This window comes from Ursus americanus, chromosome 2 (genome assembly GCF_024610735.1).
Source record: "Ursus americanus isolate L20-20 chromosome 2, mUrsAme1.1.p, whole genome shotgun sequence".
Classification (NCBI taxonomy): domain Eukaryota; kingdom Metazoa; phylum Chordata; class Mammalia; order Carnivora; family Ursidae; genus Ursus; species Ursus americanus.
In genome coordinates, this window is record NC_142128.1 from 40829881 (window position 1) to 40846627 (window position 16747).

The window sequence follows — 16747 nt, forward strand, 5'->3', positions numbered from 1 at the left end:
ATGCTGGGTACAAGTTCTGAGGCTAGGGCCCCTCCACAAACCACAACAGTGATGAGAAGATGCAAAAAGCGTACACGAAAGGGCCTGGCCCCAAGGATGCTCTAAATTCCCAAATGCATCCCCAAGAGTAGAAACCACACCGAGTGTTTGATATGATTTTTTTATTAACATATAATATATTTAATAAAAAATTATATCCACTCTGGCTCTCTCCTCCACTGCAAGGGGAAGAGTAGCGAGGGGCTGGCACTGCCCACCCCTAGGCATCCGGGCAAGCCCTGCCACCGGGGCTCCCCTCCACCCCTGACTTCCAACAGGCTCTGACCTCCAGACAGACGGTTCAAAGTTACAAGTGCTTTAGGCCCTCCCTTGAGCTCCCTCAGGCCTACCCCTGTGCAGAATTCAGGGGCCACCTGGACAAGCCCCTGGCTTTTTCTTTCTTGGGATCCCTCGTTCATGTCAGAAAGAGGATCTGGGGGCAGAGTGGAGTCTCTACTGGCCAGGGGGAAGGGAGGAAGGAACAGTGGTGGGGCAGGGCCACGAAGAGGGGTGCTGACGAGGCCCCTCACTGCAGCCGGTCACTGCGGAATGAGTCCTCCACAGCAGGGTCGGGCAGCAGGGCACAGGGGTCGCTCAGCATGTGGAGCCCTTCCAGGCCCAGTGGCTCCATGCGCAGATCCTCCTCCAGCCCGAGTCCCAGCCCCAGCCCAGCCGCCGACACCTCAAAGCCAGGCACTCCAGCCAGGGCCGCTGCAATCTCCTTAGAGAAACCTGGGGAGGCCTCTCCTGTGTGAGCAGAAGAGATGGGTGAGAACCCGTGCCCTGTAAACTCTTCTAGGACCCCGATCTCTTGAGGCACCAGCAAAGGCGTCATCCCCTCCTTCCGTGGCCCCCCCACCCACTGCTCACCTGGGAGAATGATGTTGGGCCCTGAGGCATGGTGGGAACAGTGGGTCAAGTTCTGGTGGTTGAGGGCATGGGGGTCCTGAAGACTACTCACTGGCCCCTCACCCCCTAAAAATCCAGGCCCTTCAGAAAAGCCAGGGGGATCCAGCGCCAGGCTGGTTGATGGGCTCTCCATGCTGAACTGCTCCAGCTGCGGACACACAGACAGAGCCTGAGGAAGTGCACTTCAGAACTGGGTGTTCCATCGGCCCCTGCCCGCCCGCAAATACAGTCCGTTCGCCCAGCAAACACCCGGCCCCCACCCCAGGAGTAAGAGCAGCAACAGGGAGAAGGAAGCAAGCAGAGCACGCCAAGCACGCACGGGGCCCGGAGCAGTGTGGGCGCCGTACCTGCCGCGACAGAGCGTGTGCATGCCAGGAAGAGAACAAGTCAGAGCGGCCATCAAAGAGCACGCGGCGCGGAGACAGCTGGGGGACGGGGGAAGGAGTCGGGGGTCAAATGCCTCAGGCTGGCAGTGCTCTATTACCTGGGGGAGGGACGATCTCCCCCACCACCCCGATCTCCCAATTCGGAGCGCACCAGCGATAGTACACAGGCTCCTCTGACCCCCCCCAACCCCTCCCCGGCTTCTAAGCCAGTGACCTGCGTACTCACGTTCCCCAGGCCGAAGTCACTCACTGACCGGTGGTAGGACTGCTGCCCGTGCCCACTGGAGCTGGGTGGGTACAGTGTCCCATAGTGCGGTGGCCGGCCTGGGGGCTGCCCACCTGAGGGCTGCATGGAGCAGGCCTGAGAGGACAGCCCTGGCTGCTGCAGAGGCTTTGGGGTGGGTGGCTGGCTGGGCAGAACCAAACTTGGGGGGCTGTATGGGCATGGAGGCAGCCGCTGGTCAGTGGACAGTCTGCTGGTATCCAGGGGTACACCCTGAAGAGAAGCAAGGAAAAAGAGAGAAGCTTACCCCTCGGTATAGCCCCAGGAGGAACTCGTCGTCAGAGTTTCCCACCCCGTGAAGCTGTCACCATCGTCAACACAAATGTGACGGCGTTCCATGGGGCACCCGGGGCTGGATGTCATCACTCGAACACGCATATCAGAACGAAAGTGGCTGAGTGAGGCTGGCAGCGGGAGGCACAAGGAAACCGCTCCCACGCCGGGAGGCTGCCACACACCCCACAGGTGAGCGCCGCACACTGTGGACTGGAGGCCGGAGGCAGGGAGAGCAGGAAGGGGGGAGGGAGGTCAGACTCGCTCCAAGCTCCAAGGGAGCAGAGCCCTCGCTGGCCTGGCCTTCGTCTTTCCTCCAGGAACATGGAACACATTCCAGGGAAGGGTGGTGGAGGAGAGGAAGGAGGGGGGGCGGGGAGAGCCACGCATTTCGGCCTTGAGGAAAGAGCCATCAGCGAGGTTCTCGGTCCGCTCCCAACTCTTCCTAACTCGCTGAGTAAGCTTGGAAAGTACTTTCCCTCTGGGTAGTATCCTCATCTGTAACACGAAGAGACGAGGCTCCATGATCTGAGAGCCCCTGACTCTATGAAATCTGTGGAAGAAGGACAGCGATGGGAGAGGGGATGGGACAGGATGGAGGCACGAGAGACAGACAGACAAGGAAAGAAGCATGGGGAGAAAAGGGGAAGAAAAAGCTGTCATCTGCGGAGCACGCACCCGGGTGGGCACGGCCCAACCCCATCCCGTATGCACTTTCTGTGATCCTTGCAACAGCACCCTCGTGTTACAGGTGAGGATGCGAGGCTCACAGCCGGGATAGCACTGTCCAAGGAGACCGCTAGGAAGAGGCGGGGTCGGGACGTGAGCCCGGAAGAGGCTTACCCAGAGTTTGTGCTCTTCAGGCAGGAGGAGGAGAGAGGGACAGAGAAACAGAAGGGGGTGCTGAGACAAGGAGTACAGAAGTGAGGAGGGGGTATCTGAAGAAAGGAAGGTGGGAGGGAGCATATGGCAGGAAGAGCGGGGGAGGGAGACATACACGGACAGAAGGCAGCCACGCATACCTGAGTGATGGAGGACAAGGTGGGTGACATTGTTGGCGAAAACTGTTTGGGCAGCTGCTGTTGGGACCTTCTGGCGTCAGCTGGGCCCGCGGGCAAACTCAGGGGGCTGAGGGGCACACGGCGGTGGCGGGGGGAAGTTCCGGGGGTAGAAGCTGGGTAAGGGGGGGCACCCAGCACGGGAGATGAAGCAGAGGAGGAAGAAGTGGAGGAGGAGAGGGCCGGGGCACTGAGCGAGGGGTGGCCCAGGGAGGCGGTGGGCAGTGCGTGGCGGGCCAGGGAGGATGCAGGCAGGGAGGGGTGGCTGTGGGAGCCCTGGAGCTGCGGCTGGGGACTGCTCAGGGAGGCCTGGAGGTTGGGATTGCTCAGGGAGGACTGCAGGGATGGGTGGCTGAGAGGGGAGTGAAGTCCTGCAGGCACAGACAAAAAGCAGAGATGCCAACGTTACCGATGGGAGTCGGGCCCCTTTCTGCCCAGAACGGGGAGCAGTGACCAGACTATGGAAGTAGCAACACAACGTCCTTCCTGCTCTGTCCCTGACAGTGAGGTTGGCATGGCCCACCTGAGGGCTGCCTCCATCACATTTCCAGAAAAAGCCGCATCTGCCGTGAGGGAATCCTGGGGGAGGACTGGTGGGGGCAGTCACGGGAGGCTCCCGGGTGCTCAAGCCCCCTACCCGGTCACCCCTCCAGCCAGGACAGCCACTCACCTGGTGCATCATAGCCCGGGCCCAGGCCCAGGCCCCCGCTGATGCCGAGGTGGGTCATGGTGTGGGTCAAATTGGAGGTACTGTTGCCCCCACTCAGGCTGGGGTAGGCTGTGTCCTCAGGGTCCAGGGGAGTGGGCAGTGGCGGGGGAAAGTGCAGGCTGGTGAGGTCAGGAAGGGAGCCACCGGTGTTCATGGCAGGTGGGAGGACAGGCACACTGGCAGGCTGGTCAGGAGATGGGAAGATGCTGCAGGAGGGGAGGAAAAAGGTGGAGATGGGGACAGTGGTCAGGGAGGGGAGACAGAGGCTGGCCTCCCACATTTCCCTTAGCCCCTCCGTCAACCTATAGAGGCACCTACTTAATTCCAGGGACTTCACAGGACCGAGGTCGGGAGGAGGATGAGGACAGCTGAGGAGAGAAGAAAGAATGTGGGAAAAGGAGGCCAGTGCTCAGCGAGGACCAGGAAAGACTTGCCCCACAGAAAGAAGGGGGGTAGTGGGCCACACCGACCTTCTTAGCATCCCATGGCTTCAGCAAATGCTTGTCATCTAGCAAGTTCTCCTCAATAGCAGGGACTTGAAAGAGAAAGACTGGCGATGAGAGGGTTGGAGAAGGAGCCAGTAAGGCAGGAGAGGAAGCAGAGGCGAGCGGGAGGCAGTCCCGCTCCAGGGCCCTGCACGAAGCCCCCAACACCAGCCCAGAAATCCGTGGGCATCAGTGTCCACAAATGGCGAGGAACACATACCTTTGGAGTCCACGTCACCGTCCAGAAAACCTACAAAGGATGCGGGAGAGTGGGCTACAGTCCGTACTTCTCTACACACTTCAAACAAAAGCTCCTCAGGTCACTCCCTGCCCAGGGCCAGGCCATTTACCTCCACGGCGGCTGGGCAGGAGGCTGGGAGGGGCAGGGCCTGGATAAGTGTCCTGAGGGCTGGGGTTCATCACACTGGTGTGAAGGGCAGAGTCGGAACTTGTCCTGGGGGGGGGGGGGGGAACGACGACAGAGATGAGCGGCACCTGGGGCAGTGTTCCCAGTCCCCATGCCCTGCTCAGCAGGGGAAAACGCTAGCTGGGCTGGGACAGGGTGGGGCAAGGGAGCAGGGCCCAGAAACGACAGATAAGAGAAGTGGCCCAGAGAAGTCCAGGGCCATCACCTGTTCAGTGCAGATGGTAGTCGAAACAACTGGCCCTTCTCTGCAGGGAAACTGCCCCAGGGCATCGTCCTGGGTTGGAAACACAAGGTCATGAGGAGGAAGGCTAGCAAGAGGCAGGAAAGCAATGCCGGGGCTGGAGAGAGCTGGGCAGCTGAGGCGGACAGGGCCAGGGCTGAGATCCAGGGCCGCGCCTCCCTTCTGGTTCTTCTGCTCCCTGTGACCCATGACCCCTCTCCCATGATCGAGCTAAGACATCTGGAAATTCTCAACTTGTCTCTGCCAGGACAAACTGAATGGGAATCCTGGAGCCCCACAACTGGGCTGGTATGAGCACTGAGGATGACTCGGATGGCGGAGGGTCAGAAATCTGAGGGCCAGAACACCACATCTGGCACCCTCTCGTGTGGAGAGGCAGCCATTCTCCCTCCCCAGACACACACACCCCAGCCAGCCCCCGTTACCACTGGTCCCGCACTGGCTGGACCGGGAGGCTTGGCTGCCCGTGTCAACATGGCCAAGTCTGGACTCTGACCCACCTACTGCACCTGCCCCTACCCCTCCCAGCCCTGCATTATGGAGGAGGTACCGCTCAAAGCCTGGCCCGGCAAGCCTAGCCCCAACCCAAGCTCCCTCCAGAGCCACGTCAGGGAGTGGACAGGAGATCCTGTCTGCCCTAGACACTGACCTCCGCCAGCTGGACTCCGGGGGAGGAGACAAGTAGGCAGGACTGTAGGGAGAGCTGTCGACGTGAGCAGCACCAGTTAAGGAGAAACGGAGGAGAAGACAGAGGGGACAGAGACCAGATAAGAGGAGAACACTGGAGGAGGTGTGTGAGTTGTTTCAAGAAGCAAGTACCTCCCTCCTCTTCCACAAGGGGCAACGACAGGGCCAAAGAATGGAAGAGAAAAAGGGAACCAGGCCCAGTAGAGTTGGAAAAAATAAGGGAGAATAACCGGACAGGGCGTGAGAAACAGGTCTATGAAAGTCTCTGAGACTGAAAGTTACCCACAGAAAGGTGAGGGAAAATGTGGAGAACCAAACTCCCTTCAGCAGGAGATGTACGTCCTGCCTCTGGCAGCAAAGAGCAAGAGGAAGGCAGTGAGAGCCAGCCGGACACTGAGCCGCGGCCATCAAAGGAGCAGCACTGACACCCGGGCCGCAGGTGGCTTTTCCGGGAGGCTGGTAACAGACGGGGACTGAACCGCACACAGAGTCCCTTCCTACCACGAGTTCCCAAGGACGCCCTTCCCCTCCGCCCCCCAGACTCCCCAAACCCTCAGTGAAGGAAGTGAAGGATATGTGGCGGGGGTAGCGGCGGAGCGGGGACACCATCCTTCGAGGGTCTCGCTGCACTCGCTCCACCAGCCCATGGTGCCGAGTGCCCCGAGACGAATCCAGAGGCGAGTGGAGGGGGCTCTGCCAAAAGAGACAGGCAGGTCAACAGGGGAAGTCGCTTAGAGCCTGTGCTCCCCCTCGGCTGGTGTCCACTTACCTGGAACTCGGCCAAGCCACAGCCAATCTGGTTAACATTGGGCAGAGAGCCGCCGTAATGGGGGCCCCTTGTGTACGCCAGCCGCAGCTTCTGGGCCTGTAACTGAGACAGGGAGGACAGATAGGAGTGTCAGGGAGGATTCTGACCACTGCTCCCGCTCCTTTGGCCACTCCTGCCCTCTGTCTCCAGGGCACGCCGCTACCACTGGTGCATCTAGGAGAGCCGCCAGAAGAAAAGCCAGTGCCTGGCGGGCCGGGTGCAAAGAGTCCGCCCGGCTCTTCTGCAGGCCGCCCTCATCGGCACCGCTCATGGCTGGCATTGCCCTGCCAGGCAGGGCCTGACACTCTGCTCGGGGCCTGTCCCAGTTGGCATCCATCTAGACAGAGTCCCTGAGGGGCTGCCAGGAGCCCCCAAGCTAGTCACATGGGTGAACTCCTGGGAAGGGTGCCTATTAGGCATCTCCATTTCCCTTCCAGATGCGTCCAGAACTAATTGGAACATGAGGGGAAGGGGAAGGCCACAGGTGGATGCTACAGAGCCATTATTGCCAACCTCTTTCCTTCCCACTCTGGAGGGTACAGGCTTCTAGGCTCTGCCACTTGCCAAGCTCAGGAAAGCTGCGCACAGCCTGCATCGCCCTAACTAGAACGGCTAGGAAATGACGGCTCTCCTACTGGAAAAACAATGCCAAAACCAAGAAGCAGTCTTCTTCTACCTAGTTCTAAAGTCCCTGAAGGGACAGGGGAGCCTTGAGAACAGTGGTTTGGAGAGGGAGCAATCACGCAGTTCACCCTGGCCTGATCCCTGCTTTGGGGAGAGGTATCTGGCACTGCAGCGAGACATCACAACCCTCAGTCTGGCACGGCGTTAGTCTGTCTACAGATTCTAAGTCCTTCTGTGAGAGGTGAACACCTACTGCTGAGGCTCAACCCCTGCAACCCACCAAAAAAGACTCAAGGCAGCTGATGAACTTCTTGGGGTCACGCACTCTTGTGCAGACGCCAACGTCAGAATTGACTTTCTGTTCCAAGAGGTCAGCCCACTGAGTTTAGCAGACACTATGTAAGCCTTTGGGCCACTCAAGATCGCTATTAGTGTATGTGCTAACCCCAGCCTCTTGGTCCTATAGGCCCCTGTGGCTGTATCTACCTCAAAAGAGTCCTCTCAGCTAAGCTAAGCCCCAGACTGCCAATCTCTAGCTTCAGACTCCTGGGTCCTCACGTCCTGGCCTTGTGCACCCACTAGACGTTTATGAGCAGCAGAGAAGTCACCTGTAGTGGCAAGGTGGGCAGAAGGGGTGTTTGGACAAACCAAGGCGCTAAAAAAACAAAGGTCTAAGCTCTGAGCTTCTCACAGCCTTTCTGTTTGCATCCAAACCGTAAAATCCCACCCTGCCTCTGCTGGAGTCACAGTCTAGACAGAGGACAGGGCCTCAAGCGGAGCCCCTTGCTCACCTTCTTGCCTCTGCACCCACCATGATCAAAAGCTCCACAGGGGGAGGTGTCCACAGCTAGAGCATTTAGAGGGAGTTTGTGTGCATGTGTTTGCACATACGGGAGCGCACACACAGGATTTGCTCCCCCCCAACTCTCTCTGTTCTGACTCCCACAAACTAGGCCACATGGTCTCTAGAGGCCCAAGGGGGAAAAACACAAGAAAAACTAACAGTTAGGGGAGACACAAGCAAGAGTACAACCAGAGTCATAGCGATAGATGCAACCACAGTCAGATCAGCAAAAAGAGCTTCGAAATGTACTTCTGTTCCACCATCTCCCGTGAGCTCCTTCCAGCTCCCTGCCCTGAGGGATCACGGCAGTAGCCTCACCTGCTGCTTTGAGAATAACGTGTCCCTAAATTAGGACTGCATACCAGCTGGGCAGACTCCCACCCTCACTCCCTCTGATACTCAGCCCCGGGGAAGCAAAAAACAAGGCCAGAGGGGCTTCAAAGGCAACTGTGCCAGGATGCCTTTTTTCTGGAACTGCTTAGGAATGAATATCCCCTGCCCCCCCCGCCCCGCCCCAGAAGACCCTCCGAGGCACCTTATAACTGACCCACACAGCAGCCATCTTCCTAGAAAGCTCAGCAAATCTAACCTATAGCCAACTGGTTACCCGCTTTGCAGCTTCAAAGTCCTACCTCCCCTTCGCGGCGGCCAGGGCAAAACATCAAGCAGTCTGTGAGCAATGGACCTCACCTTCATTCACGTCAGGAAACCACAAGAAATATTTGAAAAAGGAAGCAAAGGGAAGGGACGCAGGAGGGGACTTCCTGCCCCACTAGACCCAGCGCTGCGGCGCAAACCACTCAAGGGGCCCTTTCCCGAAGGTACTAAAGTGCCGAGAGTGGCACAGGAGGGCAGAGAGACCAGACTGGAGGCGATCACCGACTCGGAGGGGCCGGGCTGGGGCAAGCGGACCATGCCCCTCGCCACAGCCCAAGCTCGGGGTGCTGCAGTAGCTTCCCCAGGGACTCAATCAGGGATGCACGGGACCGCCGACGGCCGCCGCCCCCACGCGGCCCCCGCTGGCTCCCCGGCCTCCCCCGCAAGCCTGTCTTCCTGCCCCTCGGCCCTCCACCCGCGCCTCCCGGACCGCGGCGGCCCCGCTCCGCCTCCCTCGCGGCGGCGCCCGCCCCCGCCCCGCCTCCCGGCGCCCCGCTCCGGGACTGCTCCCTCTGCTCCCGCTCCCCCGGCGGCCCCTCACCCGGGTGGAGCCGATGTCCATCATCACCTCCTCGAAGGCCGCAGTCTCTTCGGCCTGACGCTGCTTCTGCAGCGCGATCTTCTCGCTGAACTTGCGCGGATTGGAAGCTGCGGCCGTGGCCGAGCCGGGCCCGTTCGCGCCCGCCGTCGCCATCTTCCCCGTGCGTCCCTCCCCGCCACCCTCCCGGACAAGCCACGGCCCCGCCGCGGGCCCTGGCCCGCGCCTCCAGCCGCAGCCGCCGCCGCCGCCTCGGCGAGCACCGCGAACCCGGCCCCAGCCTAGCCCGGACCTGTCGCGCGCGGGGGGCCGCCGGGAACTGTAGTTTGTTTACGTGACCCCTGCGCGGCCCCAGGCGAGCAGCTCGGACAGGAAGCGGACTCCATTTCCCACAAGCCCTGTGGCTCCGGGGCCTCGGAACCTGGCTCCTCCCCCTCGGCTCCTCCCTGCGCGGGGCAAGCTGGGAAAAGTAGTTCTAAGTTGGTCTTGAGGCTCCGAGTGCGAAGGGGAGCGGGATGCGGGAGAGGGAAGGATTGGGGAGGAAGGGGAAGGGGTGGAGACAGGGCGAGAAAGAAGGAAGGAACAAAAGAGGGAAAAATCTGGGTCTTCAGGGAACTGGGACTACGGAACCTGAATGAAAACAGGGATATTAAACAGCAGGGATATTAAAACAGGTATAAACGTGTGGGACTCAGACTGGCAACGTGCCCACCCCTTGCCCAAGACAAATGAATCAGACACTGTACAAATGTATAGAAACATCTTTTATTTGGGTAACAAGTCCCAAAACAGGTCAGTTAGTAAAATAGATTCTAGAGAACATGGCTCTATCCACAGCCCTCCCTCCCCAAAAATAGCTGGGGGTGAGCCTTCCCCTTGGGCTCCTCTGGTATAAAAAAGTTTGGCAGCTCAGTATTTCTCATCTGGGCATGGGGCACCATGTCCATATTCAGTACTCCTAGGGTGCAGTCGTGGTGGGGGCCATAGCTCTGGCAACCCTCCCCCAACCTCAACTCAGCAAACACGGCTGCCTCCAACTAAAGAGCAAGCAGGGCCCCTCCGCTGAGGTGCTGGGCAGGGTTCAGGGCCATCACTGTGCTTTTTGACAAAGAGGAAAGGGATTTATTTGGCACTTTAAAAAACAGAGAAGTGAGAAGGACTATAAGAGCCAGAGAAGGTACCTAAACTGGCAGGAAGAGGCCATTTGGCGCTAGTCCCCTGGGAGAAGGGAAGCGGGAGATAGAGTACGAGCTAAGAAAAGTAGGAGTCCACTTCACCCCAAGTGACAGAGGGCTGAAATGGGCTAGAACCAGCAGGACTGCTGACTCTGGGCTGTGCCTTCTCTACACCTCCATCCCACAGCAGCTGGGTACCTGCCCCAAGCCCTCCCATTGTCAGCTCGTCCCTGTATGTAGTGTCTGACCCAGCATTCTAGCACTCAGTGTCTTCCCCAATATGAATCACTGATCATGTTTTTAGTGATCTGACTATCCCTTCTCTGTTGGGGCCAAGCTCTTGTCTACCACATCCCTCTCATTGGTCAGATAGTCCCAAAGACTCCATCCCTATCTCCCAGAGAACCCTTTGATCCTCAGTCCTCCCTTCCCCACTCCTTATTCTCATACACTGGGGAAGGCAAGGAAGGTCAGGGCACCTGGAGCCCCTAGACTTGGATGAAGAGCAGGCCAGTGAGCAGGGCAAAGCCTGCGAGCAGCAGGATGACCTTGAGGACCCTCTGCTCAGAAGCGGCCAGCTCCTGGGGCAGGATTTCCAGGAAGGTAATATAGAGAAAGGTGCCAGCTGCCATGCCCTCCAGCACAGACTGGGCCAGCTGGTGCAGTGGCCCAGCCGACTCTGCCAGAGCTGCACCCAGCCCAATGCCCAGGGGTGTCATGCATGAGAAGAGGATCCCACAGCCAGCTACCACTTGCGCTCGCAGACGGCTCTGTAGCAGCCGCAGGGACAAGCTGACTGCCAGAACACCCTTGTGGAGCAGCAGAGCCAGGCACAGCTCCATGGCCCGAGCCCGGTCTCGCTGCAGCCCCACCGCCAGTCCCTCAAACACTGAGTGCAGGGCCAGGGAGAAAACCAGTACACAGGCACGCAGGGCTGAGGGGGCTGCTGGGGCTCCACCTGCCTGTGGGACCCCTGGCCCATCATGCCAGTGCTGTGGCCCACCATTTGCTGTTCCCAGCAGAGCCCTCGTCTCCTCTCGAGGTGGTGGCCCTGACTGCTCCTTGTAAGCTAGTGTGATCTGCTCCATCACCAGGACCAGGAAGAAGCCCATTGCCAAGATGAACTCTTGTAGGGGGAACTGGAGCTGTGGGCAGATAGGGCAGCAAGAAGTTCAGGAGACAGGCCACGAATGGGGAAGAGGAGTCAAATTCAGAGTCTCAAGGAGTCCCCCAAAGATGCAGGGCTACTCTCAATTACACAAACATTATAGTGTCACTTGCAGTACTACCTATAGACCGTTTCTCAACTTTGGCACTATTAAAAATTTGGGCTGGATAATTCTTCATTTTGGAGGGCTCTCCTATGCTCGGTAGGGTATGTAACAGCGTCCCTAGCCTGTACCCGTTAGATGCCAAGAGCAAACACAAAGCCTTCCTTCCCCCAGGCTGTGACAACCAAAAATGTCTCCAGACACTACCAAATGTTTCCTGTGAAGGGGGCGCAAAACCACCCCCAGCTGAGTGACTGACACAGATTACACAAAGCGTGACACGCAGGCGTGTGCACACACACACACACACACACACACACACGGGATCCCATGTTGCCCACCTCAGCAAACGCTCACACACACATGCTATCACGGGGCCATTCAGATTTACACATAGTCACACGGGGCCACAGGTCACTCAGTCCCAGAAGGTACATCCTGTGTTACTTCCCCAGTCTTAGGAAGAGGAAGAACACAGGGTGCCTTCCCGGCACCTCCACACAACTGTCTCAGTTTTTCCCATGAGACTTTCCTATGCTGTGTCCTTGACCATCTTCACATCCTGCTTCCTTGGGTTATGGCATTTTTGGTCAGAACTCCAGGGCTCCCACCCTTCCCAGGCCTGTAGGGTCCTCTACTGCCAACCCCTTCAGCAAAGTGGTGTGAACATGAAGATGATTCTTGGAGGCTGGGACTGAGAAACTCACAGAACAGATCACATGCCTGGTAAGAGGCTCCTCTCAGTGTCCCAGTGAGTGCAGAGCAGTCACAGAGGGGCTGGGGGCAAAGGGGAGCACCCAGGAAGAGTTACGCCCCATAACTAAAAAGCACAATTCACAGGGTCCCACGCTAGGCGCCTGTCACACGGTCATGGAGCGTCCCAGGAAGAGATCCGATCGAGCCACCTCTCCACCAGGTTGACTGAACGCACCCCCACACACAGGGTCACATGCAGCAGCAAGGGCTCACCGTCACGTGCAGGGCTGCTAGGGCCTCATCTATGGCAGCCAAGTAGTCAGGCAGTAGGTCCAGAAGACAGGTGGCCAGAAAGACACCCCCGGCGAAGCAGCTTACTAGGCTCAAGGCTTTTTGGCGGGAGGCTGGACAGGAGTGGAGCACGGACAGGAGTGAGCAATGAACCCCCGCAAGCCTCACTGCCCCAACCCAAGCAATGGTCACTCTGGCCTTCCCCTCTTTAGGGGGAACGTCCTCAGCGCCCAGGGCCCTCCCTAACCCAAGCCTAGGAGGCAGCAGGGACAGGAGAGGCTCACCCGAGGCTTCCGGGCCGGCCCCAGGCCGGCGCAGCACGCAGATGGGCACCAGACTGCAGAGGAGCGTGAGCAAGAGCAGCAGCACCAGGGCCCCCATTTTCACCTCCAGCCCCACGGGCCCTGGGGGCTCCGAGGCCACGGCCTCCGGGCGCCACACCAGGAGCTCTGGCTCTCCCCAGGGCCCCATGGTGGCTGTAGCTGCTCCAACAACTGTCGGACCGAAGACAAAACGAGGGCGGCAATGGTCACTTGGAGATGGGGTCAAGCAGAGGGGAGAGCTGGTCAGCAGAGGGGAGCTCCCTCACCCTGCCGCCCTCCGACCTCCCCAGCCCGGTGTGACCCATGCACTCCTGGACTGGGAACGGTCCCCTTCCCCCGCAAACTGCGCCCCGTCAGATGGCTCATTCGGGGACCCCGCGAGGGGGATCCGGCGTCGGGGCGGTGTGGATGTCTCATTACCCTTTCACCTGGAGCTCGGTCCTCCCGGGAGAGGAGAGGCCGGGCCCCCCGCAGGAGGGAGCGGACGGAGCCGAGAGGGTCGGGCTGCGCAGAGGTGTCGCGGGGAGCTTCGTGGGCCACCTGGGCAGGGCGAGTTTGGGGCTGGATCACTCCCCGCTCCCGTTTCCCCGGCGCCGCGCCGGAAGCGGAGAGCGGCGGGCAGACGGCCACCGCCAGGGGCCCCAGGCACCGGGGTCGCGGCGGGCGCCCAAGCCGCCCAGCCCGCACGGCCGGGGCGCACACTCACCTCGCCAGGGTCCCCCTCCGGCGTAGCCGCCGTGTTCCGCCGCGACTCAGGACCCCGCCCCGCCGCGTCCCGCCTCCCCGCCGCCGCCGGCCAATGACGGCGCCCGGAGGGCGGGGCCCGGCCGGAGTGACGTGCTCTGGGGGCAATCAGAGGCCGGCGGGCCGGCTGGCGGGGGCGGTGCGAGGCTGCGAGGGGGCGGGCCCAGGGGCTGCGGGCCTGGGGCGCCGCGGGGCTGTCGGGCTGGCCGGGCTGGCCGGAAGCTAGAACGCAGCGGGCGAGGCGGGAGTCCAGGCCCACCCCGCGTTCCCAAGTCTTCCGCTCCGCACCGCTGAGGTGTTCTTCCTGGTCTTGGGTAGCGTCTTCTCAGCTCTCTCTCGGACCCCTTCTGCGCACCTTGGCGCCAGAGGGAAAACATTCTCTTCTTAGGACTGACTTCCTTGCTTGACTTCCCTCTCCGGCACCCACAGCAAAGGGAGAGAGACCAGGCAGAATTGGGAAAGGCAAATGGCAAAGAGAGGGCGTTTCTTGAAAATAACCCCTTCTTGACTACCAGTGGCCTGAGCGCACTTCAGCGCAGCCTTCCGTCTTCTCTGGGAGTGTGCCGGGACCTGGGGGGACCCAGCCGAGGGGTGGCCCAAACCCTGCCCAGTGACCACCCTTACCACGCCTCAGGGCACGAACCAGGTTCTCTCCAAACTCACCTTGAACTCTGCGACTCCTCTCCCCCAAGCCCTGCCGGCCTCCCTTCTGTTTTCTGTTCCTAGATTACACCAAAGTATTTTCAACTCAGGACCCTCATTGTTTCCTTAGCCTGGATCCTTTGACCCACATTCCCTGTGCTATCAGAATCTTCCTCTAACCTCATGGGAGGGTAGGATGTAAAAGAGGAAATGAAGAAGGGGGCTCATCCCAGTCTTTGCAAAGGCGAAAAGACCTCATTGTCTCAAGAAGACCTGGGAGTAATGTCTCTGAGGCTCTGGAAATGGAGGCCCTCAACTTCCTTGAGAAAAGAGGGAATGTGAGGACTTTTTGAGGGAGCGAGCCCAGGAGAAAGGAATCAGATAGGACTTTAAGATCAGGATAAGTGAAATGGGATAGTACTGTACCATCATTTAATAATTATTATTGCAGAAAAGAAAAAAATTGTCGTTGCTGTTCCAGGCTCTTAAAGGTAAAAATTACTGTTAAGAGGAAACACCGGGGCGCTTGGGTAACTCAGTCAGTTAAGCGTCTGCCTTCAGCTCAGGTCATGATCCCAGGGTCCTGGGAGCCTGCTTCTCCCTCTCCTTTTGCCCCTCCCCCAGGCTTGCGTGTGTGCCTGCTCTCTCAAATAAATAAATAAAAATTTAGGGGAGCCTGTGTGGCTCAGTTAAGCATCTGCCTTCGGCTCAGGGCATGATCCAAGAGTCCTGGGATTGAGCCCCGCGTCGGGCTCCCTGCTCTGCTGGGAAGCTTGCTTCTTCCTCTCCCACTCCCCCTGCTTGTGTTCCCTCTCTCTCTGGCTGTTTCTCTGTCAAATAAATAAATAAAATCTTTAAAAAATTTTTTTTTTAATTTTTAAAAAGAGGAAACTCCAAATTATTTGAGAGAATGTTGTGCATGCTGCAGTTTGTGGTAAATTATGCTTTCAAGACTATTTTTTTTAAAGATTTATTTATTTATTTTAGAGACAGAGACAGCATGAGTGGGAGGGGCAGAAGGAAAGGGAGAGAGAATCTGAGTCAACACTGAACACAAAGCCTGACACAGGGCTTGATCCCAAGACCTGGAGATCATGACCTGAGCAGAAACCAAGAGTTGGATGCCTAACCAACTGTGTCACCGAGGCGCCCCTTAAGATTATTGGTCATTAGTAACATTAACAAGGAATCATGGACTGGGAGACAGGATACCTGGGTACTTGTCCCAGCTCTACCTTTATTTTTTTAAAAAGATTTTATTTATTTGAGAAAGAGAGAGTGAGCAGAGAGAGAGGCAGACTGAGAGAGAGAATCCTGAAGCAGTCTCCCTGCTGGGGGCAGAGCCCAATGTGGGACTCGATCCCAGGACCCTGAGATCATGACCTGAGCCGAAATCAAGAGTCAGACGCTTAACCAACTGAGCCACCCAGGCACCCCAATTTGTTTTTTAATATTAATTTTTTAATGTATTTTTTAAATTTTTTTCTTAAAGTAAGGTCTATGCCAAACGTGGGGCTTGAACTCACAACCCTGAGATCAAAAGTTGCATGTTCCACTGGCTGAGCCAGCCAGGCATCTCTCTACCTTAATTTGATGTGTGACCTGAAGCAAGTCATTTTCCCTCTCAGGAACTTGATAAAGCAGGTGAAAGAGGGAAGTCAGACTAGAAGATGATGCCAGAGGTTCCTTTCAGTTCTAATTAGTGGAAGCTGATTATATTTTCCTCGTAATCATCTCTGCACATGCAACCTGCAGGAAGCCCTTTGAAACCTTTCTTGGTCTAGGAAAGATCAAGGCAAGGACAGCTCTGCTTTCCTTAGAGCTCTACATCACTCTGGGAAGCCTGCTTTGAATGCAGGAAGATGCAGGAAGATGAGCAGGAAATTCAAGAAAGCCCCAGCAAGATAGCTTAGCATAGTAGTGCAAAGAATGTAGGCTCAGGCATCCAAACCTCGGTTCTACTTACAGAGTAACCTTGAGAAAGTTACTTCTCTCTTCCAGCTATGACTTGCTACGAGAAGTATATGAGTAATGTGAAAATGCCTGACCATCTAATAGTTCTTCAATAAATATTAAATCCTGTTCCTGTCTTTACCCTCAGCGCGTGCAATTTTCAGGAGAATACCAGTTTGAATTCTGGATCCACACCCCAAACTTTCCTGCTTTATTCACCGAGGGTAACTCCATAACTATATTTGAAATGAATTCCTGCTCCATCAGTCACTAGCCCAAGGCCAACAATCCTGAGTTTTGGTATCACTATATTCTAATCACGGATCTCTGCCTCTTCATCTGTGAAGTTAGTAAAATATTACCTGCCCTGTCTACTCCAGGGATTAAATGCGAGAACAATGCTTATGAAAACATTTTGTGAGCTATATAAATGCAGGACACATACTACTGTTGGTAATTACACCCAAATAATAAGACAAATTCCCACACCAAACCCCAATGCCTTTTTAACCTTTCAGTTTCCCAGCTCCTCGTCCCCACCCCGCCAGTTGCCGGAGTCCCGTGAGCGTGGACACAGCAGCCAACGCGCAGATGCAGATGGGCGCGACCGTCCGCGCTCAAAGCTCCAGCTGGGCCAACAGGCTAGTCACCCTCGCCTGGGTCCTAACCAGGGCTTGGCAGTCA

General features: G+C 57.7%; 2 protein-coding genes across 9 annotated transcripts; both read right to left on the bottom strand.

Annotated features, from left to right (window-relative positions):
- Positions 1-164: 164 nt before the first annotated feature.
- On the bottom strand, positions 165-9226 carry CRTC2 (CREB regulated transcription coactivator 2). 5 transcript variants are annotated; one of them, XM_045784433.2, is made up of 15 exons: positions 8972-9226; positions 6267-6368; positions 6074-6190; positions 5460-5521; positions 4775-4843; positions 4493-4596; positions 4363-4392; positions 4128-4207; positions 3976-4025; positions 3619-3863; positions 2913-3319; positions 1561-1830; positions 1296-1373; positions 910-1096; positions 165-786 (listed from the first exon to the last, which is right to left on the bottom strand). In XM_045784433.2, the coding sequence occupies exons 1-15, from the start codon at positions 9122-9124 to the stop codon at positions 566-568; spliced, it is 2175 nt and encodes a 724-aa protein (XP_045640389.2). In that variant the 5' UTR covers positions 9125-9226; the 3' UTR covers positions 165-565. The 5 variants fall into 5 exon arrangements, with proteins under 5 accessions (XP_045640389.2, XP_045640390.2, XP_045640393.2 ...); XM_045784434.2 differs by having other exon boundaries at positions 4128-4192; positions 8972-9225; XM_045784437.2 differs by lacking the exon at positions 8972-9226 and adding an exon at positions 8406-8776.
- Positions 9227-9717: 491 nt separating this feature from the next.
- On the bottom strand, positions 9718-13587 carry SLC39A1 (solute carrier family 39 member 1). 4 transcript variants are annotated; one of them, XM_045784492.2, is made up of 5 exons: positions 13431-13587; positions 13153-13264; positions 12686-12895; positions 12384-12514; positions 9718-11288 (listed from the first exon to the last, which is right to left on the bottom strand). In XM_045784492.2, the coding sequence occupies exons 3-5, from the start codon at positions 12870-12872 to the stop codon at positions 10632-10634; spliced, it is 975 nt and encodes a 324-aa protein (XP_045640448.1). In that variant the 5' UTR covers positions 12873-12895; positions 13153-13264; positions 13431-13587; the 3' UTR covers positions 9718-10631. The 4 variants fall into 4 exon arrangements, with proteins under 4 accessions (XP_045640448.1, XP_045640446.1, XP_045640447.1 ...); XM_045784490.2 differs by having other exon boundaries at positions 13145-13264; XM_045784491.2 differs by having other exon boundaries at positions 12686-12933; positions 13145-13264.
- Positions 13588-16747: the final 3160 nt, after the last annotated feature.

Excerpts from the sequence above, each read along its gene's own strand:
- CRTC2 (XM_045784433.2), bottom strand. The coding sequence starts at position 9,124 with ATGGCGACGGCGGGCGCGAACGGGCCCGGCTCGGCCACGGCCGCAGCT. Across the intron at positions 4,026-4,127 it reads AGCCATGGGATGCTAAGAAG|CTGTCCTCATCCTCCTCCCG; the intron begins GTCGGTGTGGCC and ends TTCTCTCCTCAG. Across the intron at positions 1,831-2,912 it reads CCTTGTCCTCCATCACTCAG|GGTGTACCCCTGGATACCAG; the intron begins GTATGCGTGGCT and ends GCTTCTCTTCAG.
- SLC39A1 (XM_045784492.2), bottom strand. The coding sequence starts at position 12,872 with ATGGGGCCCTGGGGAGAGCCAGAGCTCCTGGTGTGGCGCCCGGAGGCC. Across the intron at positions 12,515-12,685 it reads GGCCGGCCCGGAAGCCTCGG|CCTCCCGCCAAAAAGCCTTG; the intron begins GTGAGCCTCTCC and ends ACTCCTGTCCAG. Across the intron at positions 11,289-12,383 it reads TAGCAGCCCTGCACGTGACG|CTCCAGTTCCCCCTACAAGA; the intron begins GTGAGCCCTTGC and ends ATCTGCCCACAG.